The following is a 25,996-nucleotide window of genomic DNA, read 5'->3' as shown; positions in this document are numbered from 1 at the left end:
CTGTATACAGCATTCCTTTTGAATCTCAAGAGATCATTTGTGTGTTTCTTTCCCCCTGCAGTTCTCATGCACTGAAGTTTCAGGCTGCTCTTTTCTTCCTGCAAACAGCTTTGCCCTTGTCTGTAATTCTTCAGTATGTGAAAGCCCAGCCAGCTCAGAGGACGATTTATCCAGCTTGTAAAAGATAAGAGAGAAGAGAGAAGCTGCTCTAATCTAAATAACACACAGGCAGTGTGCATAGAGGGGCCTGGAAGGGGGAGTTCATAGCAGAACCACAACACTGAAGAACTTGGCAGCCTTCCAGACACAGGCCAACAAGTCTGACAGGGGAAAGATACATTGATTTATTACAGAGATGGTGATAGTAGAAAGTGCTGCAGTAAGCCAGAACACATTAGAATAGCTTTTGGAACTTGTAGGATGATAAAAAACAGGATGCAATTTTTGTTACGGAGTCTCTTTAAATTACGCAAGCTTTGCGTAGTGCGAAGCGTAGTTGATGCGACCGCTTATGCCCTTATGCGGAAAAATGTCCGCAATAATCTTCAACCTATTTGCAAATATAAACTAATATAAGCGTACATTCCACCTTCCAATGCGGAATTGTATGCGTCTAAAAGGGCAATAATATTTCTGCGAATGCGCAATGATCCATATAGATGCAGTTACCGCACGCATAGTTGACTTCGCAATACATACGTCAACTACGCGTAGCGGGCGAAGCTTCGCATAGCGGGACTACAACTATACGTACGTGTAGTTCTTAAACTTCGTCTACGATGCGTAGTTGCGTACTACGACGCGTAGATTCACGCTGGCGTAGTTTACGAGCAACCCTGACTCTCGCTCTTAAAGTGGTCTGAAACTCAGCATTTCTTCTTTGCTCTCAAAGATGCCTTAACCAGTCTAGTGTTATGGACGTGTTCAGCTCGTCCATTACCACCAGGCTGGATATCTCAGCCCCTGGTGGGTCGTTTTTTTACAATTTTCGATGTCGTCATTCCGATCGTCGCCATGGAGATGAGGAAACCCCCTAACAGGAAATCCCATTCAGAGCGGGATTTCCTGTTAGGTATGATCGTCAGCGGCGATCGGAGGGGTGGGAGGGATAGCGGGGGAAAAACCCACCCGCAGCCGAGCGCCGCAAAAAATCAAAACGCCAGGGTGGTTACACCTACTAGCACAAAATACGTATATATATATTTGCAGAACAGCATTCAAACAGTTAAACACAGCACTTTGCTCTGAAGAACATAAGCTGAAGGGGCTTTACACAGTGTAAAGCCCCTTCAGCTTATGTTCTTCATCCAGAGATAACGTTATCTTTTGTTTTCATTACTCAGTTGTTACATTCTTAGCGGTGCTAAGTGAGAAGGAGCTGTCTCTCTGCTCCTAGCATGCACAATGTTGAGAATACTGTCGCTCACTAGAAGATGTAATAAAAGCAACTATGAATAAAAAGCAATGGCAGCTTTCAGAGCAGATAAACTGTACTTTGGTAACTTGTAATTTTTAAATGGACAATATTCCTTCTGCACAAAATGAAATATGGTAACTGTGTGGGTTATAAACAGTAGGAAAACACATTTTTGTTGAATGTTACGTCAGTTGTCAGAGTTTCAGACCACTTTAAGGAGCTAATAGTTTTATTTTTTTAACTTATGGAGACCTGTTGAATACAATAGGAAATTCTGGAGGGAACCAGCTTTAAATTGGCTTATTCATCAAGTTTATAATGACCTGTATGCCTAATGCCAGTGGTGTAGCTAAGGATCAGTGATACGCGGAAATTCTGATATTCTTTTCTCATTAATTTTGCAAACAGAATGTAAACAGAATGTTAAATTTGACTTTCGAGTGAAAGTGCCTTTGAAAATCATTTTGTAATACGCTAATGATATTTTTTGGGGCGTTTTTAACAATTTGTCACTTTAAAGGGTGTGATTTTTAACTCTTTTTTTTTGTTATTTTTAGCTTTGAAAGGTAATTTTCCCTTAACTCATGAATGGCAATTTAGGCAAAAATCCTGGCAATTTTGGCTAAAATATTGGTGATTAAAAATAAAATGCAAATTGCAAAAATACAATGTATTTGTTTTACAATATATATATTTTCAAAGTCAAAAATATCATTTTCGATGAGAAAATTTGCACGCAACACTGCTAAGGAGCTTTGGGCCCCAGTGTAGGTTTTACATTGCCCCCCCCCCCCCAACAAGTACTGTATAAATAAAAATTGATGGCCAATGACCACCACAGTATTAGAGGGGCAAACAGAGAATGGGGAACAGTTTGTGAAGGATTACCACTATACAAAGCATCTATAGAAGGGATCATCACTATCACATCTTACTTTGTACAGCGCCATGGAATATGTTGGCGCTTTATAAATCAATAATAATAATAATAACACATGACCAATGATGAGATGGTTGACGGAGGGTCCCTTGGGGCCCCTCTGGCCCAAGGGCTCCAGTGCAGTCGCAACCTCTGTATCCCTTTTTTGCTACACCACTGGCTAATACCTTTTTTAACCCATCTCTTGCGTTGACAGAATGGTGAGTTTAGAGAAAACAAAAATGCAATGAAAAGGCAGCCTGTGATGTTAAAATAACCAGACTTTGCTTTTCAGCCATTTGTAGCTTCCAAAATGAAAATCCAGGACACGTGTGGCGTGCATAACCTGCATGGCTTGCCAGGAATTCTGGGAGGAACCGCCGGCGTTGTAGCAGCTGCTTTGGGAGCCAAGACAAAGTGAGTAGCTCTTGTACAAGGGTGGACCCTAGATGCCCCTTTATTCTTTCATTCACTTTTAACAGAGAACAGTGCCAGATGTATTATGTCTTGCATAATAATACCTGTGTCTTTATTGCCTGTATAGTCATCCTACCAGCCTTTATCCCAGAGAAATATCATCTATGTAGAAAATCACATTTCCCATATGGTGACAGTCCAGTAAGTGTGGGAGGAGCCAGTGCATGGAAAAAAACAATAAATAGCTGCTTGGGATGACTGTCACTTGAGGGGTCTTTCACACTAGGCCGGTGCGGTGTGTGGTATTTTCACCGCACCCCATCTCAGGCTCCAGGAAGAAAGTGAAAGCAGATCTGCAATAATCAATCGTGTTGAGCTCAAATCTCACATATTTTTAATTTTGCACTGAAATTTGCAATTACAATGCAAAATTCTAATGCAAAAATGTATGGGAAATGTATCATTAATTTAGTGCAGAACTAATTACATTCCCAAATTTTATTCTGTGGGAACAAGTAAAAGAAAAAAACATTCTCAAAAAGACTTTGAGAAAATCAATTTTGAAAAAAATCTAAGGAAAAATTGTTTTACTATGTACCGAGTTCCGAGATCTGCATACACATTTTATACATTTTAAAGAAAACCTGTGAAGAGAAAAGAGAGCAACTCACATACTTACCTCAGTAGAGGGAAGCTTCTAGATCCTCCAGAGGTTTCTCACATCATCCTGAAGACCACCAATGAAAGAAAGGGAACCTCTGGAAGTTTGCAGACATGCTTATTTCCATGAACGAGTGCAGCTGCACCTATGCAATAGCATGGAGCAGCTTGAGCCCCCAGCATGCATTGCTCTGGTCAGAGGGCACATAACACCATTGAGAGCTTGATTCTGCGGCACTTGAGGGTCTCCCTGGGAAAGATGGGGGATCCCATACAGACAGGCATCTAGGGAGCAGCTAGGGGTAAGTAATGCCAATCACCCCCACCAACGACCCACTCTCTTACGAATCTCACTTATGGGGATGTTCATCTTATATATTTTCCTATATACCGTGTTTCCCTGAAAATAAGACACCGTCTTATATTATTTTGTCCTTCAAAATATGCTCTAGGTCTTATTTTCGGGGAAGTCTTATATATTTTTGGGCAGCAAGATCCCCATTCCCCCACAGCCACTTTACCTCCTCATGACCCCATCCTCCATAAAAATGCATTCCCGCTTTCCGCTGCCCGACGTACCAGTAATTCAAGCGCAGATCAGCGGTAAAGTTCTGGGTCCCCCACCGCTGCTTTATCGTCTGCTGGCCCCCCTCCATTGCCAGCCATCATAATTAAAACACACACTGTAACAGCACTTCCGTGTACAGGAAGTAAACAGAGATGTCACTTTCTGTACATGGAAGTGTTGCCTGTCACAGTGTAACGAGCTGCCTTAACGCAGTTTACCGCTGATCAGCGATTTAAATTATGATGGCTGGCAATGGAGAACGAGGCCAGCAGAGGATAAGCAGCGGTGGGGGGATCAGAAGTTTACCGCTGATCTGCGCTTAAATTACTGGTATGTCGGACAGCGGAGAGCAGGGATGCATCTTTCTGTAGGATGGGGTGACGAAGGGGGGGAGGGGCAGACAGATGGGACGGCACTTCCAAAGCCACTAGGGCTTACTTTAAGGGTAGGTCTTATATTTCGAGCATGTTCAAAATATGTGATAGACCTTAATTTAAGGGGATGTCCTACTTTCAGGGAAACACGTTAGGTGCTTTAACCTCCTTAGTGGTAATCCGAAATCAGCAGCTCAGAGTGATAATCCTGAATCTTCTCCCAGCCACATCTCATGCCTTGTGTTATATCTCTTCCAGCTGTTCTCCCATCCTGCAGGGAGCCGCTCTGGCCGCCACCTTTGGCATCTCTGTGGTAGGAGGAGTTATCACAGGTACGTAAATGGCAAATATCTCAACGTACAGCCTGATTCATTATTATTATTATTATTTATTGTATTTATAAAGCACCAACATATTATGCAGCGCTGGACAATAAATGCATACAATGACAAGATCATGCGATTATGGGCTGGTTAGGTAGGCCCAGTTATACAAGTACAGGAGCACACAATCATGTAGAATACAGTACACTAGGGAAGGGAGAACCCTGCCAAAACGGTCAAAGGCTTACAATCTAAGGTGGGGACGCGTACAAACATTGGTAACATTCGACATGAGGTATGATCAGAATACTATAAACAGCAAGTGTTGGACGGTGTCAAATCTATTTACCCCCTCAGATAAAAGTGACTGAATAAAATCCAAAAATGTGATCTTTCAGCCATCAGACAGGATTTGGCACAGAAATTGATTGACAGCATGCCAGGGCGAATTACAGAGGTCTTGAAAAAAAGGGGCAAGCACTGTAAATATCTATATATATATAGGGCTCTATTCATAAAAAAGTTGTGGCGAAAAAACTCCTGGAGGTAAAATACCGCAGCGGTATTTTACACTTCTGGGTGGTCATTCATAGAAATCTTGCCAGCTGCGATAGCAGAGCGGAGATCTCCCGCTGAAAGCTGGCGGTAAGCTGTCGGAAGGCATGCGGAAACACTTCAGCCGGCAGAGTCCCTCCGTGCACTGCTCTCTCTGGGAGGTCTGTCCCATTCACTTGTATGTAATCCGCAAAATCAGAGGAAGCGGTATTTCCCGTCCACATACCGCTTCCTCTAAACTTTATGAATGGCCATTTTGTTACTTTTTTCTAGATAAATCTAGAAAAACACTGGAGAAGGCGGAAATTTCTCGCTCTGCTGGGGGATTGTAGATTTTCATGCGGGAACAGCTTTTATGAATGCCCACTTTGCTAAATGGACGGGAAAATCCGCTGTTTTGAGCGGAAAACTTGCGGTAAGGTTTTATGAATAGAGCCCATAATAGAGTAAGTGCCTCAACCGTCAAGCAAGAAGAAGTAGCGCCCTGCCCCCAGGGCTGGTCCAAGCAAGAAGAAGGGGCTGGTCCAAGCAAGAAGAAGAAGAAGTAGTGTCATATCAAACCAAGGGCAAAGAGGGATAATTTGCATATTCAGTAGCAGTGCATTGTGGGTAACCACAAATGTTCACTTATAGCTGAATTATTGCAGATTTGCGTCTGTTTTAAGAAGGAAAATTACACCAAGCTTTGCTTTTTTTAGTAAAAGGTCTTTTTGGTCCCTTTTATCCCCCTATACATTCTTAGTAGTTTGGGTCACCCTGAGCTGCTTGGTTACTCTGTTGTACTGGTCCAAGCCCTATCCCATACAGCCTTATCAATTAGAGATGGGAAGTTCGGATCTTTTCAATGATCCGGATGATTCGAATCGGATCATTGAAGAGATCCGGATCTTTGATCCGAATCTCGGATCATTTTACTACAGGAAGCATTCGGGGGTGAAATGAACAGCAGGACAGGTCTGTGGACAGGAGAAGGGGAGGGGGGTGGACACACAGAGAAGGGGAGAAGATGGACAGAGGGCAGGGAGTGGACAGAGATGGGAGGAGGGACGAGCAGAGAGCAGAAATGTTTGCACGTAATACCCACATGCTGCAATCATATGCTTTACATATATTTCACCTATATGTTCATCTGTACACTTTGAAAGAAAAGGTCGCACAGTGAAAGAAAGCATTCCCAGAAGATAAGTGCAGCTGTTTAGTGCTGAGTGCAGGAGGATTATATTGCCTTTCAATCACACTGTCTGCAAAGTTACTGAGCTGTGCTGAGCCAAAAGCTTCCCATGTGTTCACTGTGCAGCACTACGGAACAGACAGCCTATAATGGGCAGCACGTTATAGCCAGTATGTGTGCTCTACACATATCTGGCAGTGGCACCCATGTCCCCTCTCTCTCATCTACCTGTCTCCCTGCAAGGCTGGCTCCCCTCCAACTGAGCGATCCCTGCTTCCAGGACCCCGCTGCCCGCTGAGAGGGGGCGTGTCGCTCCTGCCCCCGCCCCTTTTGCGATCCGAATCGTTAATTTTGATGATTCGGATGATCGACTCATAAAATAGATTCGGATCAAAGATCCGAATCGTTCATGATCCGGACAACACTATTATCAATCCCTGCTATGTACTGATGAGGACCAAAAGTCTGAAATAGGTTGTCATATGTGGGTTTGATATGACTGTGTAAAACTTAAAGCTATAGGCTTGCTGAACTTACCAAAGGTGAAAAGGAATAATTTGTATATTTAGTAGCGGTATATTGTGGGTAATCACAAATGTTCACTTATAGCAAACTTGTTGCAGATTTTCTTCTGATTTAAGAAGGAAAATTACACAAACCTTTGATTTTTTTTAGTAGAAGATCTTTTTGGTCCTCTTTATCCATCTATACATTCTGAGTGGTTTGGGTCACCCTGAGCTGCTTGGTTACTCTGTTGTTCTGGTCCAAGCCCTATCTCATACAGCCGTATCAATCCCTGCCATGTACTGATGAGGACCAAAAGTCTGAAACAGGCTGTGTCACATGTGGGTTTGATATGGCTGTGTAAAATTTAAAGCTATAGGCTAGCTATACACCAGCGGCTCTGGATGCTTGCTTGGCTTACTAAGGATGGAAAGGAATTATTTGCATATTTAGTAGCAGTGCATTGTGGGTAACCACAAATGTTCACTTATAGTTGAATTATTGCATATTTCCTTCTGTTTTAGGAAGGCACATTACACCAAGCTTTGCTTTTTTTAGTAGGAGGTCTTTTTGGTCCCTTTTATTCCCCTATACATTCCGAGTGGTTTGGGTCACTCTGAGCTGCTTGGTTACTCTGTTGTACTGGTCCAAGCCCTATCTCATACAGCTGTATCAATCCCTGCCATGTACTGATGTGGACCAAAAGTCTGAAACAGGCTGTCTACATATGGGTTTGATATGGCTGTGTTAAATTTAAAGCTATATGCTTGCTATACATCAGCAGCTCTGGATGCTTGCTTGGCTTACCAAGGGGGAAAAGGGGTAATTTGCATAATTAGTAGCAGTGCATTGTGGGTAACCACATATGTTCATAAAGGCCTGGTGCACAGTAACCGCTAGCAGATCCGCAAAAATGCTATCAGATTTTGAAACGCTTTTTCTTCTTTTTCTGTAGCGTTTCAGCTAGCATTTTGCGGTTTTGTGAAGTGTTTTTGGTGTAGTAGATTTCATGTATTGTTACAGTAAAGCTGTTAATGAACAGCTACTGTAACAAAAACCGCCTGGCAAACCGCTCTGAAGTGCCGTTTTTCAGAGCAGTTTGCGTTTTTCCTATACTTAACATTGAGGCAGAAACGCATCCGCAATCCAAAATCTGCAGCAGCCCGGGAGTATGCGTTTCTGCAAAACGCCTCCCACTCTGGTGTGCACCAGCCCATTGAAATACATTACCCTAGCGGATCCGCACCCGCAAGCGGATCGCAAACCGCAGCAGAACCGCTCTGGTGTGCACTAGGCCTTATAGCTGAATTATTGCAGATTTCCTTCTGTTTTAACGGGAGAACTGTAGTGAGAGGGATATGGAGGCTGCCATATTTATTTCCTTTTAAGCAATACCAGTTGCCTGGCAGCCCTGATGGTCTATTTGCCTAAAGAAGTGTCTGAATCACACCAGAAACAAGCATGCAGCTAATCTTGTCATATCTGTCTAAATTTGTCAGAAACACCTGATCTGCTGCATGCTTGTTCAGGGCCTATGGCTGAAAGTATTAGAGGCAGAGGATTAGCTGAATAGCCAGGCAACTGGTATTGCTCTCACTACAGTTCTCCTTTAAAAAGGCAAATTACACCAATACAGTGTGCAGCATTGCAGGAAGTGACGACAGTGGAACGCACGCTGGAACACGGAAGAGGTGAGTCATCCCCGCCCACTGCCTCTTACTAACAGTGGCAGCTGCTACTGTGCTTAAGCGGGAAAGGGAGCGCACATGGGGGACCCAGATGAGGGGGGGGGGGGTTCCTGCTGAGCTTAAGCGGGAAAGGGAGCGCACATGGGGGGCCCAGGTGATGGGGGGGGGGGTTCCTGCTGAGCTTAAGCTGGAGGGGGAGCGCACATGGGGGACCCAGTTGAGGAGGGCTCCATTCCCCCTCCCCGCCGCTGTGCCCAATACCCCCTTCCTGCCCTCTACCCTCTTATGTGGCGTATGGTACGCCACGGGTCGGCTAGTTGTCAATAAAAGGCTGGGCAACTCAAAAAATGTTTGTAATTAGATAACAATATACCACAGAAACAACTAACAAAAAGATCTAAAAACTCTGAAGCAGCAAACTTGTGAAAACCAGTATTTGTGTCATTCTCAGAACTTTTGATTAGGACAATAGATTAGTGCTAATGCTATTTTACTTACTTATTTCTTTATTGCTAAAGGCGCCTTATGGGCAGTGGTGTAGAGATCACCCAGGTCTCCCCTGCCCAGAGGATGGAAAAGTAAGTGCGGGGGGTGGGGTTATGGTGATGTGGGTGATCTCATTGTAGGATCTGAAAAAATTTTAAGCCAATTTTGTCAACATGGAATTGGCGAAGCAGGTAGTTTCGGCGCCTGAACTGAATGCCACTATAGCACTAATGCCATAGTGTGCACCCCACACAAGGGTAATTCGGGCTTCTGGCAATCGACGGGCCCCAAATTACATCTCCCTCTGAGTTTCTATGACTTGGAGGGCGGAATGGTATCTAACGTCGCCGGGAATTTGAGCGGCAGCAGGTTGAGCCGTGATTCAACTCACACGGCGTACTAGTACGTATAATGGAATTGGCTCCAGTGCAGTAGCTGATTAATTATTTTAACTGGTCCCAGTTGTGTTGCTAGGGCCTTTGATCCGGGGCACCGCCCCTGAAATTGTTTCCATAGTGCCTTGGATCACACTGAGCGCCAGGAGGGGGCACTGGGCGGAGCAGACATAGTGTAGTTAAAAACTCACCTTCCGATCTCCGGAGGCACAGCCTCCATCTTCTTCCAACTTCCTCCCACGGCGTCCATCGTCTTGGTTACAGCGCCCCCTGTGATGACCTGACCGATGTCATCACAGGGGGCGCTGTCAGGGCCGTGCCGAGGCAGAGGCGAGAGAGGCTCCAGCCTCAGGGCGCAGTGTAGGAGGGGCGCAGGGCCAGGCCAAGGCAGAGGCGAGAGAGGCTCCAGCCTCAGGGCACAGTGTAGGAAGGGGCACACAACTCACTCAGCTATCATTCCCCTATTGGGCTCTATTCATAAACCATTACCGCAAGTTTTCCGCTCAAAACAGTGGGTTTTCTCGTCCATTTAGCAAAGTGGGCATTCATAAAAGCTGTTCCCGCATGAAAATCTACAATCCCCCAGCAGAGCGAGAAATTTCCGCCTTCTCCAGTGTTTTTCTAGATTTATCTAGAAAAAAGTAACAAAATGGCCATTCATAAAGATTAGAGGAAGCGGTATGTGGACGGGAAATACCTCTTCCTCTGATTTTGCGGATTACATACAAGTGAATGGGACAGACCTCCCAGAGAGAGCAGTGCACGGAGGGACTCTGCCGGCTGAAGTGTTTCCGCATGCCTTCCGACAGCTTACCGCCAGCCTTCAGCGGGAGATCTCCGCACTTGCATCGCAGCTTTCAAGATTTCTTTGAATGACCACCCAGAAGTGTAAAATACCGCTGCGGTATTTTCCCTCCAGGAGTTTTCTCGCAACAACTTTTTTATGAATTGGGCCCATTGTGTTTGAAGCAAAGAGAAATAAGAAAAGTGGATACATGGCAGTGACTGCAAGCCAGATAACTAGAGATTAAGATGTTGGGGGGATTGGGGGCCCTGGGGAGCCTTTTAGTCTAATAGCAATCAGTGTGTGACAGCTGGGGTGGGAGGAATGGAGGGGCGCACTTTGATGTCTCAGCCTTGAGTGCTGGAGGACCTTGTCCCAGCTCTGGGCGCTGTTACCAATGCGCGTGCCGCACAATCATTCCCTCTTAGTGCCCAGGGGTGCCCCGGATCTCACAGGAACATAGAAACGCCCCTGACTGGTCCACTTCCAACCTGCACAAATTACCATACAATTCACATAGACTTTGCACCAATGTGAACATTATTATTATTTTTTTTCTTTCCAGGCTTCATACTAAAACTTCCAATCTGGGGCCAACCATCTGATGGAGAATGCTATGATGACACCATCTACTGGGAGGTAAGTATGTCCATCAGCTTATGGGAACACAAGCCCTGTGCTAACACCAGAGTTATGCCATCTGGAGAAATTGTTCAGGCTAAGTGCACACATGGCAGAAACACTAGCGTTCCGTAAAACGCTGCGTTTTATGCAGCAATGTTAGTTAATGGGACGCAGGAAAAAAATGCATGGGCGTGCGTTTTGACTTTGGCGTTTAAAAAAAAAAAAAAAAACTAGTTTTGCTGCATATTATGCATGAACGCATCAGAAACGCACATAATGAAAGTCAATTGAAAGGCAATGTATTTTTTGATGCGTTTTTATGTGCGTTTTTGTAAATAAAGTTTAATGATGTATTTCCGCTTCTTGTTGTCTTTCTATTGCTTTGCGTAAAACGCAATATGAAAATGCATACAAAACGCATTTGCTTTTGTATATGCGAACCGCAAATGCATAAAAAACCGCGTAAAACACATGAAAAATGCATATGCAACAAAAAAACAAATGCAAACGCACAAAAAAATGCAAAAAAAAAAAAAAAAACACACTAAAAACGCACACAAAAAGACAACGCACATGACAGAAGTGGCAACCTTTCATGCTATGTTATGTGTGCACCTAGCCTCAACATCACTTTGGCCAAAATGTTATGGCCAGTCTGTCAGTACATTACACTGGGGAACATTTGCAAGCAACACTATTGAAGACAAAAATGAGTAGATGAGGGCATCAAAGCTTGCTGCTGCTCAGTGCAAATTGTTAGGAGTAAAGGTGCGTGCACACATGCGCCTATAGTCGTTTGAAACGATCGTTCCCCGATCGTTTCAAACGATGATCGTTTAAAAAAAAAGCAGCCAACGTCCATGAAGTCTAACGATGGACGAGCTAGATCGTTAAAAACGAACGATCTAGCTTGGCGGATTTTTTCCAACGATGATCGTTTGCAAAAGTAGTACATCGGTGGAAACGGTCGTTCCTACTAGGCTTGACATGCGCATTTCGCTATTTCTCCATCGAACTTTTCATTTTTTATGCGCAAGCGCAATAGTTGTGTTACGTGATATAACGTTCATTCTAACAATCAGATCGTTACATACCTTTAAAAGCTAACTTTACTTAGGTTGTTCTTTCGTCAATCAAAAGTTCGTTCGTCGTTCAAAACGAACGATCGTTGTCGTATGTGTGTACGTAGCTTTACTCCTACTCTGTGCAACTATTGTACTCATGCCGGAATTTGCAAGCAGTTTGTATTCCAAACTGAGTACTGGTGTTGACATGGTTGCCAAAAAGTAAAGTGCGATCACATCAGTGAAGTGTGAGAGTTTATTGTCAATTTAGCTGGCTGGAAAACAAAAAAAGAACATTTTCAGTTCCTGCAAAACAGACGTTTTAAACTGATCCGTGTAGCAGCCAGAGGATCAGAATGCAGCCCCGGGTGCCGCCTATGGGCGGGGGTGAAGTGGTTATAGGGAACCTAAGGTCACAGGGATATGGAGAGGCTACCATCTTTATTTCCTTTTAAACAATGGCCCATATGCAATTCACTTTTTCACCTGAGTTTTCTCCTAGGAGATCATTTTTCTTTTTTGATTTAAAATAACTTTCCAGGAATTCTCAACTAAAAAAAAGTACCAAAAAGTAGGTGAAAAGGTAACTATCAAAATTATTTGGAGTATTATATTGCTTTCTGTTGGCTTGAAAGGCATTTTATTGACAAGTTAAAAAATATCACCTAAGAGAAAACTCAGGAGAAAAAGTGAATTGCATATGGCCCAATGGGGTGATGCAATACACAGCGTTAACGCATAGCACGCAGGTGTAGGCAGGGGTGGGGACAGCTGCAGTGTCAGAGAGGTGTGAGCAGGGGAGGGGAGAGCTGCAGTGTCAGGGAGGTGTAAGCAAGGGAGGGGACAGCTGCAGTGTCAGAGAGGTATAAGCAGGGGAGGGGAGAGCTGCAGTGTCAGAGAGGTGTAGGCTGGGGAGGGGACAGCTGCAGCATCAGAGAGGTGTAAGCAGGGGAGGGGACAGCTGCAGTGTCAGAGAGGTGTAGGCAGGGGAGGGGAGAGCTGCAGTGTCAGAGAGGTGTAAGCAGGGGAGGGGACAGCTGCAGTGTCAGAGAGGTGTAAGCAGGGGAGGGGGCAGCTGCAGTGTCAGAGAGGTGAAGGCAGGGGAGGGGAGAGCTGCAGTGTCAGAGAGGTGTAAGCAGGGGAGGGGACAGCTGAAATGTCAGAGAGGTATAAGCAGGGCAGGGGAGAGCTGCAGTGTCAGAGAGGTGTAGGCTGGGGAGGGGACAGCTGCAGTGTCAGAGAGGTGTAAGCAGGGGAGGGGATAGCTGCAGTGTCAGAGAAGTGTAAGCAGGGGAGGGGACAGCTGCAGTGTCAGAGAGGTATAAGCAGGGGAGGGGACAGCTGCAGTGTCAGAGAGGTGTAAGCAGGGGAGGGGACAGCTGCAGTGTCAGAGAGGTGTAGGCAGGGGATGGGACAGCTTTAGTGTCAGAGAGGTGTAGGCAGGGGAGGGGACAGCTGCAGTGTCAGAGAGGTATAAGCAGGGAAGGGGACAGCTGCAGTGTCAGAGAGGTGTAGGCAGGGGAGGGGAAAGCTGCAGTGTCAGAGAGGTGTAAGCAGGGGAGGGGACAGCTGCAGTGTCAGAGAATTGTAGGCAGGGGAGGGGACAGCTGCAGTGTCAGAGAGGTGTAGGCAGGGGATGGGACAGCTTTAGTGTCAGAGAGGTGTAGGCAGGGGAGGGGACAGCTGCAGTGTCAGAGAGGTGTAGGCAGGGGAGGGGGCAGCTGCAGTGTCAGAGAGGTGTAGGCAGGGGAGGGGAGAGCTGCAGTGTCAGAGAGGTGTAAGCAGGGGAGGGGACAGCTGAAATGTCAGAGAGGTATAAGCAGGGCAGGGGAGAGCTGCAGTGTCAGAGAGGTGTAGGCTGGGGAGGGGACAGCTGCAGTGTCAGAGAGGTGTAAGCAGGGGAGGGGACAGCTGCAGTGTCAGAGAAGTGTAAGCAGGGGGGGGGGACAGCTGCAGTGTCAGAGAGGTATAAGCAGGGGAGGGGACAGCTGCAGTGTCAGAGAGGTGTAAGCAGGGGAGGGGACAGCTGCAGTGTCAGAGAGGTGTAGGCAGGGGATGGGACAGCTTTAGTGTCAGAGAGGTGTAGGCAGGGGAGGGGACAGCTGCAGTGTCAGAGAGGTATAAGCAGGGAAGGGGACAGCTGCAGTGTCAGAGAGGTGTAGGCAGGGGAGGGGAAAGCTGCAGTGTCAGAGAGGTGTAAGCAGGGGAGGGGACAGCTGCAGTGTCAGAGAGGTGTAGGCAGGGGAGGGGACAGCTGCAGTGTCAGAGAGGTGTAGGCAGGGGATGGGACAGCTTTAGTGTCAGAGAGGTGTAGGCAGGGGAGGGGACAGCTGCAGTGTCAGAGAGGTGTAGGCAGGGGAGGGGACAGCTGCAGTGTCAGAGAGGTGTAAGCAGGGGAGGGGACAGCTGCAGTGTCAGAGATGTGTAGGCAGGGGATGGGACAGCTTTAGTGTCAGAGAGGTGTAGGCAGGGGAGGGGACAGCTGCAGTGTCAGAGAGGTGTAGGCAGGGGAGGGGAGAGCTGCAGTGTCAGAGAGGTGTAAGCAGGGGAGGGGACAGCTGAAATGTCAGAGAGGTATAAGCAGGGCAGGGGAGAGCTGCAGTGTCAGAGAGGTGTAGGCTGGGGAGGGGACAGCTGCAGTGTCAGAGAGGTGTAAGCAGGGGAGGGGACAGCTGCAGTGTCAGAGAAGTGTAAGCAGGGGGGGGGGGACAGCTGCAGTGTCAGAGAGGTATAAGCAGGGGAGGGGACAGCTGCAGTGTCAGAGAGGTGTAAGCAGGGGAGGGGACAGCTGCAGTGTCAGAGAGGTGTAGGCAGGGGATGGGACAGCTTTAGTGTCAGAGAGGTGTAGGCAGGGGAGGGGACAGCTGCAGTGTCAGAGAGGTATAAGCAGGGAAGGGGACAGCTGCAGTGTCAGAGAGGTGTAGGCAGGGGAGGGGAAAGCTGCAGTGTCAGAGAGGTGTAAGCAGGGGAGGGGACAGCTGCAGTGTCAGAGAGGTGTAGGCAGGGGAGGGGACAGCTGCAGTGTCAGAGAGGTGTAGGCAGGGGATGGGACAGCTTTAGTGTCAGAGAGGTGTAGGCAGGGGAGGGGACAGCTGCAGTGTCAGAGAGGTGTAGGCAGGGGAGGGGACAGCTGCAGTGTCAGAGAGGTGTAAGCAGGGGAGGGGACAGCTGCAGTGTCAGAGATGTGTAGGCAGGGGAGGGGACAGCTGCAGTGTCAGAGAGGTGTAGGCAGGGGAGGGGACAGCTGCAGTGTCAGAGAGGTGTAGGCAGGGGAGGGAAGAGCTGCAGTGTCAGAGAGGTGTAGGCAGGGGAGGGGACAGCTGCAGTGTCAGAGAGGTGTAGGCAGGGGACAGCTTTAGTGTCACAGAGGTGCAGGCTGGGTAGGAAAAAGTCTATTAGTGGTTACAACTAATCACAGCACATACAGAGATGATCATTACCAGCTTAGAACCAATAAAAAGCTAATAACGGGTTGAAGGAGCACCTCTACTGGTATGGTTGCGGCTTGGGCAGCTGCTATTGCTATGCCACAGGGCACGGCAGCTGAATAGAACAGAGCTGAGCCAGGAGGACTTCAGGAGGGCTGGAAAAAGCCCCGGTACATTAAACTGGTCCCATTTATTTAACTTTAGGTTAAATGACAACTGAAGTGAGAGGTATATGGAGGCTGCCATATTTATTTTACTTTTAAACAATACCAGTTGCCTGGCAGCCCTGGTGATCCTCTCCCTCTAATACCTTTAGCCATAGCCACTGAACTAGCAAGCAACAAATCGGGTGTTTCTGACATTATTGTCAGATCTGACAAGATTAGCTGCATGTTTTTTTTCTGGTGTGATTCAGACACTACTGCAGCCAAATAGACCAGCAGGTCTGTCAGGCAACTGGTATTGTTTCAAAGGAAATACATGTGGCAGCCTCCATATGCCTCTCTTGCTACAGTTATCCTTCTTATTGTAATATAGAAGGGAAAATATGTACTAAATACAGTAGAACAGGGAAGGAAAAGAAAGGAAAGAAACAAGAAGTTACTGTAGTACCACAAATCATGTATTCACAGAATAACCCTGGCTTGACATTTGGGATGTATATACACAACTGCACACATGTGGCTCCCACCACCCCAGAATAAAGACACCGGCTTATCATTGGCTCAGGAGTGGGCTGGTGCTTTCAGATTGCTGCTGAAATAAAACTGGAGATCAGACATGTAATTCATTGACGAGGAGGGTTATTCTGTATAAAAGTGAGTCTGTACCGTAAAAGTTTCATGCATATCCCTTAGTTAATGATTGTCTCAACAACAAACATCATTTCAGGCCAGGGGCACATCTATGGAATGAATGCACACTTTCCTTGCTGTGCTGCATTGTAGCAGGTCAGGTCAAATATACTCTGTAATCTGTTTTTGGCTCACTTCTAGTGACCACATTTGCACAGGTGGAAGAGGTTATTTGGGGGACAGGACAAGAGTGTCCGTAGGGAGAAACTGAGCAATTACTGGGCAGTGGTGTCTCAGGCACAAAGGGGGCACAATGGCTAGCTGGTGGGGCCCATTTGGGTGATCAAAAATCAGAGATGGTCGTAGTCAGCCAACTTCGCTATGCTGGAACTACGCGTAGTTTTACGCAATTACGCTTCACCAAACTATGGCTTCGCAATCAAATATTCCTATGCATTTCGTAGACTATGCATTAAAATACGCAATTACGCGTAGTGCGAAGCGTAGTGTATGCAGATGCTTATGCCCGTATGCAGAAAATTTTTACGCATTCGTTCCTTTTCAATTGCTTATACCGGGAACTCTTCTATGCGTACATTCTCCTTTCCAGTGCGTAAATTTGTAAGCATACAATCGCATGCGGAAAATTAGCCGTGAGTAATGCATTCGTAGTTGACTACGCAATACACATGTTAACAACGCATAGTGAGCGTAAGCTATGCGTAACAGTATTTCGCTACGCGTAAATTCGTAAGCGTATCTTTGAAACATCACCTACCAACTACGATGCATATATGCAAACTACGATGCGTAAATTCGCACTGGCATAGTTTCTGCTCATCCCTGATCAAAATCAATGTTTGTATAGCGAGCTTTAGATATTTTTTGCTTAACTCAGGTGATAAATTAGTGCTAACTAGTTCAGCAATAATAGGAACCAAATGTAAACATCACAAACAGAACTCATAGACTTTTGAGCAAAGCAGATTGTATGATGATATTATGGAATGTACTAGGATAGAGCCAGACTGACTGAGATAAGATTCATTACAGCAGAAGCATTTATGATTATATTGGAATGCTTGCAAAGCAGGGTCAGGATTAGGACTGTATAATAAACACAGCGCAGTGGGTAAATGGAATTTGATTTTATAGCTGACAATCCTGCTTGAACATTGGAAACCTAAGCAAAGCTGTGAATGATTTATTTACTTTATTGGACGGTACTTAATTGGATAGTAGCATGATAACAGTTTAGAGAGAAAAAAATAACATTTTATTACAGTTCGTGGCACAGGCGGAACAGGTTTGGCTGCATGATTTATATAGTCAGTACATTACAGGAGATGTAAAAAACAACTTCTGACGAGCAATTTTGCACAAGCATCTCACTGGTGTTATATTACAAAAACAACTGGCTATTTCGGGTGAAAGTCTTAGAGAATTTCATTGTTTGGAAAATGTAATACAGCAAATCCACTTTCAGTGTTAAATTGCATAAAGGGACTCCGAGCACCTCTCATGGGCATGCCTTTAAGACTCCGACCAGTACTGCAAAGTACTTAAAGGTGCATACCTTTCTCTCTAGCTTGTGCTCTCCTCTTTCATTTGATGACTGAATTGCCATTCTACACCAAATAATTTTCCTTCGATTTCAACTTTAAAATCGTGGTTGCCATCTTGGCTATGTTATAACTTCCGGGTCACTCCTGTCTTCTCTGTTAGAGAAGTGCATCACTGAATGAGGCAGGAAGAGGAAGTGACACGCATGGCCATTGCAAGAGGCTCCTCCTGAGGGGTCATAGCACGACTTTGTTGGAAGTCGTCGGGTTTAAAGGCATGCCCATGAGAAGTGCTCGGAGTCCCTATAAGGACCTTCCAAAAACACCATCAAACCAACTGCTTACAAAGTGTAGGGGGAGCAAGGCCTCTTTCAAACGGACCATATTTGAAGTGTAAAGATGCCCACTAATGATACAATCTTTTCCAGCTACATTTTCTGACCTCCATGTAACTCCCAATGGCTTTCCAGCCTCCTCTATGCACGGCTCCCAGTGTGGCTACTGGTATTGTTTAAAGAGAATCTGTTTTGTTAAAATCGCACAAAAGTAAACATACCAGTGCGTTAGGGGACATCTCCTATTCCCCTCTGTCCCAATTTCGCCGCTCCTCGCCGCAATAAAAGTGGTTAAAAACAGTTTTAAAAAGTTTGTTTATAAACAAACAAAATGGCCACCAAAACAGGAAGTAGGTTGATGTACAGTATGTCCACACATAGAAAATACATTCATACACAAGCAGGCTGTATACATCCTTCCTTTTGTATCTCAAGAGATCATTATACACAGGCAGTGTGCATAGAGGGGCCAGGAGGGGGGAGATGCATCACAGAACCACAACACTGAAGAACTTGGCAGCCTTCCAGACACAGGCTGACAAGTCTGACAAGAGAGAGATAAGTTGATTTATTACAGAGATGGTGATAGTAGAACGTGCTGCAGTAAGCCAGAACACATTAGAATAGCTTTTGGAACTTGTAGGATGATAAAAAACAGGATGCAATTTTTGTTACGGAGTCTCTTTAAAGCAGGATTGTCACCATAAAAATCAAATTTCAACAACAGCTCGTCTGAGTGTATTAAGAGATAAAGATGCTAATTCTGCATTCAAAAATGTTTCTGCTGTTAGGGTTTGGAGTTATCACATACCTTAGGAGCACTGGCCCTTTAATTGCCATTGCCAAACAGTTACATGCTGGGGGGGGGATCTTTTTATCTATAAAATATTCCTCCTCTTCCCCTTATTTCCCCCTCCTCCAGTGGGAGTGTCTGAAGACTCTGGGAGGAGGGCGGGTAACGAATACACAATTAGCAGGAGGAGAAAAAAAGAGTTGGGGAGGAAATAATGTCAGGAGGCCAGAGGTAACCAAGATGGAAACTGTCTAGAATAGGATTCTCTGCTTTTCCTTTATAAAATTCACAGGAATCATACTGTGCACAGTGCAATACATCTGTTATGTAAGTAGAACTAGTATTTATCTACTTATATATGTGTTTTTTATTTAGGTTAGCATGTGTGTCACTTGTTCTTTAAAAGATTATAAATATGACAGCCGCCATGTGCTCCTTGCTTTAAGGTATTTTAAGGTGACCATGCACAATACCAAGGGAAAAAAAAAAGATTCAATTTCTTGGCAATTTAATGAAAATGATCAGTTGTACAGAAAAATCTTTTAAAATTTGTAATTTTTATCGATATAATATGATAAGTTGATTGGGAGTAGCTGATTTTCCAGTCAATTTCTATGAAAATGTAATGGTATAGGATAGATTGTCTATTTATTTATAGATCCAAGCAAGTTTTCAATCTTTTTCTTTAGTTGGTCAGATTTTTAAATATTACAATTAATCAGAAAAATTAATTGTTCTCAAATAGAAAAGAAATATAAAAAAATGTATAATTTGTGGCCAACTTAGTGGTCCAATCCAGTCTTACATTATATTAAAAAAAAAAATGTAAAAAGATAGTATTGTTCTTAGCTGATTTAAAGGGAGGGTCCACGGTGTAAAAAAACAAAAACAAAAAACTACTAATCCACTTACCTGGGGCTTCCTCCAGCCCGTGGCAGGCAGGACGTGCCCTCGACACCGCTCCGGAGGCTCCCGGTCTTCTCCCGTGGCTCTCCTGACCTGGCCAGGCCGGCTTCCAGGTCGGGCTCTCCTGCGCTCCAACGTGCGTCTTACGTCGCCGCGCTGACATCATTGGACGTCCTATGGACTGTACTGTGCAGGCGCAGAAGTACTGCGCCTGCGCAGTAAAGCCTGGCAGTACGGCGGGCAAGCTAGGAGCTGTGGTGCCTCAATGGCAGACATGCTGAGAGCCTTGGTGCATCAATTGGGGATATGCTGGGTGCCTCTGTGTGGGCATACTAGGTGCTGTGGTGCCATGCTGGGCACTGTGATGCTTTTGCGGGGGCATGCAGGGAGCTGTGGTTCTACTATGGGGGCATGCTGGGAGTTATGAGTCCTGAATGGGAGACCCATGGGAGCATGGGAGGGGGTCCAGTAGAAGGTCAGGGAATGCTATGGGGGAACTGCCAGACAACCTTGCGACAGGCCAGCCAGAAAGCCAGACCAGCCAGCACAGAAGCCAAGTAACGCTTAGTTAGTTATGTTTAAGTGACACTGCCTATTTATGTGATATGCTGCATTTTTATTTATTTTTTTATTTTTTTTGTATTAATGGAGAGGGGGCTTCATCCAACATTTTGCTGGGCAGACCTACTTAGACCGCTGTTAAGTTCATGTAGATTTGGCTCTACTCATGGTCACACACATTATGGTGTTTGGCCACACCCATTTTCTGGCATGAATACCCAAAGTGCACCGGATCTCTTAGGATACTAGCAACGTCCCTGCAGTTGAGTCTCAGTTATCCGGCACCAACTAGGATCGGATGATGATGTCGGATAATTGGGCTTTTTGGTTGCTTGCTTGAGATTCAATGTTAAAAACAGGCCCAGCTAATACAGGAAAATACCCCACTCTATATACATACCATGATCTCTGAATGAAATGTCAAAATACCTTGGGGGAGCCATGGAAGTCTATAAGCACAGCAGAGGCTACCAAAAAAACTTAAGAAGTTGGACTTCTGTGAGTACTGCCGGCAATTTGTTCTGGTTGGTTGAGGCTTCTGGCTAGTTGAGTTCGATATTACTGGGCTTCTACTGTACTTACCTGTGGGGAGGGAATGCTCTGGATCCCATAAAGCCTTCCCAGCCCACTCTCCGTGCCCTTTGTCTACTGCTGTGCCTGTGAAAGTCTGTGCCTTCAGGACTCCTAGGAAGGCTTTAGAAGCACTCCCCATATCCCTCCAAAGACGGGAGCATCTTTGCAAGTACTCGGGATGTGAGTACTTCTGAAGTCTTCTTGAGAACTCCCAAAGGTGTATTCGACCAGTTGGTCAAATAACTTTCAATGTGGGACAACGGTGGACTGAGGGCGAAGTGAAAGGACCGGGGAGGCTCTACGGGATTTAGAGCTCTCTTTCTACAGAGGTGAAGATCTAACTTTTTTTTTCAGGTTGGCTTCAGTTTTCCTTTAAGCGCACTGATGTTTTTGTTTTTACCCTTACAGGTACCCCTAGAAGAGGAAGAACACGACAACCACTACCAAGGAGAACATGGGAAAATTAAAATGGATGCCTAAATATGTTACCAGTCAAGATAATTATGCTCCGTGATTAAGCTATTCCGTCAAATACCGATTCTATCTACACCTTTTTTGGTTGCTTGTTATTAGAGTGGGGAAGAGTTACAGTTAGGGATGAGGTGAGAATAGGGCTACATTCACACTGGCGACAAGGAGCATCGGGAATGGGCATAGTACTAACATTTGGAGGCAACGTTAACACAGCAGTGGCGCCATCTCCGATTTACATGAAAATTTCAATATGGGAAATGACCATGGAATGCCCATGAAACAGCTCAATAGTGCGGCGAGTGGCAACTGCCAAATGTGATGCCAATCAACTGTCAAGTACGAATATCAGTATGAATGCTGCCATTGCACCTCAGTTTGTCTTTATTTCCTTTCTGACACTCCCCCCAGTGAGGGAAATGAAGACGTTTAGTGCCAGTGTGAATCCAGTCTCAGGTTAAATTGTAACTTTGTGTCATCCAGAAAAAGCAAGTGATACTAGCAAATGAACATTACTAGCCTTCCATCAACACAACTGCTGGCTAACTGATTGTCAGCTAGTGGGATTCATTTGTTAGCCTCCACTTAATCTTTTCAAGTGACAGAGATTTTCAGATTAGCCTGATTCTCCACCCATCCCCATTACAAGCTTATGTCAGGTTGTTACTGCTGTTTTAGTCTCCACTGGTGAAATAGTTCCCCACTTCCAGTTCTTCTGACTTTCATGCAGGGCCGGCGCTACAATAGAGGCAAAGGGGGCCACTGCCCCAGGGCCACAACCTCTGCAGGGGTCTTGCGCCGCCGACCCTGCTAAATTATACCTGCTCCCCCCGCTCGCACTGCTCCCCGGGGCCCTTGTGTGAAGCTGCAACAGTAATTAACCTATCCTGGCGGGCGGCGGCTACACAGTCTGGGGCACTTTCTCTCGACACAGTCCTCCTCCTCCTCTATGACCCGGCGCATGTTTACACATAACACACGCCGGGTCATAGAGAAGGAGGAGGACTGCATGGAGAGAGAGTGCCCGGACTGTGTAGCCGCCCGCCAGGATAGGTTAATTACTGTTGCAGCTTCACACAAGAACCCTGGGGCAGAGAAGAAAGGTAATGCAGGATGGGACGGGGAGGGGGGGGCGTATCAGTCAGGGGCATCCGATTTAGTTTGCCCCAGTGCCCCGGAGCTCCTTAAACTGGCCCTGCTTTCATGAACCTCCGTGTCTTTGATCTAAGTTCGGTTTTCTGGAGGCAAGAAATAGGGACAGCAATAAAAAGTTGACAAAAGTTCTAACTGTCCCCTCTCTAATTTTTTTTTTTTTTTTGCTGTATCAGTCTTTCTTTGTTGGAGAGTTTTGACTCTAAGGTGTGGGAAATTCTCTTAAACAAAGACAGAGGCAGCAATACATTCCAGAAGAGGTATCCAAGCCCCACATTATCCAAAACTGAAATTCAAATTTGCTTGGAAGGGAGCTGTGCTATTCTAAAACAAATATACAAAACGTTGCTATGCTTAAAAACGGCCATTGTAATTTGACAAACAATACCTCTATTTTTGGAATTTTCACAAAGTTTTTGTTAGTTTTCTGTAATTTTTTTGTGTATTTTCAGAAACATGCTTTGAAGTTGAGGGTAATGTCTTAAAAAGGATTCAATGCATTTTTGAGAAAGTTCACTTTAATGCACATTTTTTTGAAAGCAAAATCGCTATTTTCTCCAACGTAATGACTTGTGAAATGAAAATTCACTGTCATTCTTATACCAATATTATTTTCACATAGAGAATAAAGTTACAGGTTTACTTTAAGATCTCTAGATTAAACCTAAAGGAGATATTGAATAAGATGATAATCTGTCAAACAACCAAAGTGATTAAACAATCTACGTACCAAAGTCCAACCCTTGCTATGCCTAGAAGATAGAGCTACGTGTACACAGAGAACATCTATGATGGATGGCCTTCCTGGCTAAGCTCCACCCATTCCTGTTACTTAGCTCCACTCCAAGATGTAACATTGAACTGTAGCCTTCTTTTCAAATCTAGGATACATTAAGAAAGGATTACACCCCCATCAGGATTGTATACCTTTCTTTGTCTCTGCTGGGGACATTTCCCTTTACTCTTATCTTAAAGAGAACCCGAGGTAGGTTTGAAGAATGTTATCTGCATACAGAGGCTGGATCTGCCTATACAGCCCAGCCTCTGTTGCTATCCCAAACCCCACTAAGGTCCCCCTGCACTCTGCAATCCCTCATAAATCACAGCCATGCTGTGAGGCTGTGTTTACATCTGTAGTGTCAGTCTCAGCTGCTCCCCCGCCTCCTGCATAGCTCCGGTCCCTGCCCCCATCCCTTCCCTCCAATCAGCAGGGAGGGAAGGGATGCAGGCGGGGACTGGAGTTCTGCAGGAGGCAGGGAGAGCAGCAGACTGACACTATAGAGATAAACACAGCCAGCTCTGACAAGCTGTTTGTCAGCAGCGTGGCTGTGATTTATGAGGGATTGCAGAGTGCAGGGGGACCTTAGGGGGGTTTGGGATAGCAACAGAGGCTGGGCTGTATAGGCAGATCCAGCCTCTGTATGCAGTTAATATTCTTCAAACCCACCTCGGTTTCTCTTTAAAGTAGGACCACTGTCGTGAAAAAAATGTAAAATACATGTAAACACACAAAAATAATAAGTATATTTCTTCTAGAATAAAATGAGCCATACATTACTTTTCTCCTATATTTCTGTCACTTACAATAGGTAGTAGAAATCTAACAAAACTGGCAGGATTTGTCTCGTCCATCTCCTCATGTACTTACTAGTTGCATGTGTTTATATGTATTTTACAAATCTTATGAATTACATTTTAAAAATTTCCAGATAGTTGTCCAAGATGTATTGGTAACAAATGTAAGAATTTGGAGTTCTATCTATTTTCTGTTCTGGGTCAGATGTGAAAGGGGCAGTAAGTTTAAAGCTAATCTGTCTAACGGTGCCTATGGATGACAAATGATTGTTCTATTAATAGTTCCGTGGATCCAAATTTCGGGACGGTTCTTTTAGTCTGATCAGATTGCTTATTATTTTCCACTCTGGAGGTGGGCCCAAACGATCGCTTCCAATCGATCTCCATGATCAGACAGTCAATCGTTGGGAAAATTGGATCATTATGGACACCTTAATGCCTCATCTACATGGTACAATTTTCCATCAGATCAGATCTATTAGACGGATCTATTAGATCATTTCTAACCGATCCAATTGGATTACATTAGATTTTGCAATTTGATTTTGAGTACTTATCAAAGCAAAATCTATCGCAAAATTGAGCTGAAACAATTTAGACATCTACACACGATGCAATTTCTTATTAGATCTATCTAATAGATCTGTCTATCTGAAGGAAGGTTGTACTGTGTAGATGAGCCCTTAAAGTGACTCCGAGCTCATAAAAAAATGAAAGTTGTACTCACCTGGGGCTTTCTCCAGCCCAGTGCTGGCCGGGAGGTCCCACGACGGCGTCCTGGCTCCTCTCCTTCTCCCCGCTCCGGAATGGCTGACAGGCCGCAGCCCGGGTGACACTCGGGCTGCTCCTTCCGCGTATGTCGGGCTGCTCCTTCCGCGCATGACGCGGATTACGTCACACGCCGTCCGCCTCGCGTCATCATGGCGGCCGGCGTGAAAGTACTGCGCATGCGCGATTGAAGCGCGCATGCGCCGTACTGCCACGCCGGCCGCCGTGATGACGCGAGGCGGCCGGCGTGTGACATAATCCGCATCATACGCGGAAGGAGCAGCCCGACACTCTGCCGAGTGTCGCCCGGGCTGCGGCCTGTCAGCCATTCCGGAGCGGGGAGAAGGAGAAGAGCCAGGACGCCGTCGTGGGACCTCCCGACCAGCACTGGGCTGGAGAAAGCCCCAGGTGAGTACAACTTTCATTTTTTTTATGAACTCGGAGTCCCTTTAAGGTGCCCATAAACAAATCAACCAACCTCAACATTCATTCAAATCTAAAATACAAGGATTTGGCCGCAGCTAGGCTTGGTTCCCACATAAATCTGTACATTTCTGGTCCAGTCCAGTCCTGTCAGTTTTGCATCAGTTATCTATCAGTTTTACCTGACAGGATTCAAACTGTACACCTTTTATGTGTGACCACACCCATAGAGAAGTGATACAAAACTAACAGGAATGGACCAGACCGGAAATGTACCTTTTATTTGTAAGCCAAGCCATAGAAAACTCATACAAAACTGATGCCCCCCCCCCCCCCCAAAAAATAGAAACTGATAGGACAGGACTGAAAAACGTTTATGTGTGAACCTAGCCTTACATTGTATCAATTCCAACCAGTTACATGGTAGTAGGTGTTAATGTAATGCACACAGACAAGAGAGCTGACTAAGGCCCTGCAACTAGACTGTTTGAGTTCTATGATGAGCTATGTCTATGACTTTGTTTTTGTTTTTTGTTGTTTTTCTTTTAGCTTCAGAAGCTCTTTACAGTGACCCCAAAAACTAATCTTGGGCAATATAAGCTGAGCAAAATGATCATAAAATGCATAGACAGGTTAACCACAGTGACATCTGCACAACTTAACCTATCTTTTCCAGAGTTTGGAGCAGATGTAGATGGACATTGAG

The 25,996-nt window shown here is 45.3% G+C and overlaps 1 protein-coding gene across 2 annotated transcripts in view; it reads left to right on the top strand.

Moving 5' to 3' along the window:
• RHAG (Rh associated glycoprotein) overlaps positions 1-22,236 on the top strand; it is a 96,253-nt gene extending 74,017 nt beyond the window's left edge. For both annotated transcript variants that reach the window (XM_068278986.1, XM_068278984.1), the window contains exons 7-10: positions 2,632-2,753; positions 4,614-4,687; positions 10,827-10,900; positions 21,310-22,236. In XM_068278986.1, the coding sequence (XP_068135087.1) occupies positions 2,632-2,753; positions 4,614-4,687; positions 10,827-10,900; positions 21,310-21,381 (342 nt within the window). In that variant the 3' untranslated portion in view covers positions 21,382-22,236. The remainder of the gene's footprint in view (positions 1-2,631; positions 2,754-4,613; positions 4,688-10,826; positions 10,901-21,309) is intronic.
• The last annotated feature ends 3,760 nt before the right edge of the window (positions 22,237-25,996 follow it).

Source organism: Hyperolius riggenbachi, chromosome 4, assembly GCF_040937935.1.
Source record: "Hyperolius riggenbachi isolate aHypRig1 chromosome 4, aHypRig1.pri, whole genome shotgun sequence".
NCBI classification, from domain to species: domain Eukaryota; kingdom Metazoa; phylum Chordata; class Amphibia; order Anura; family Hyperoliidae; genus Hyperolius; species Hyperolius riggenbachi.
Note: the sequence above shows the minus strand (reverse complement) of the source record. Positions and strands in the feature narration are given on the sequence as shown.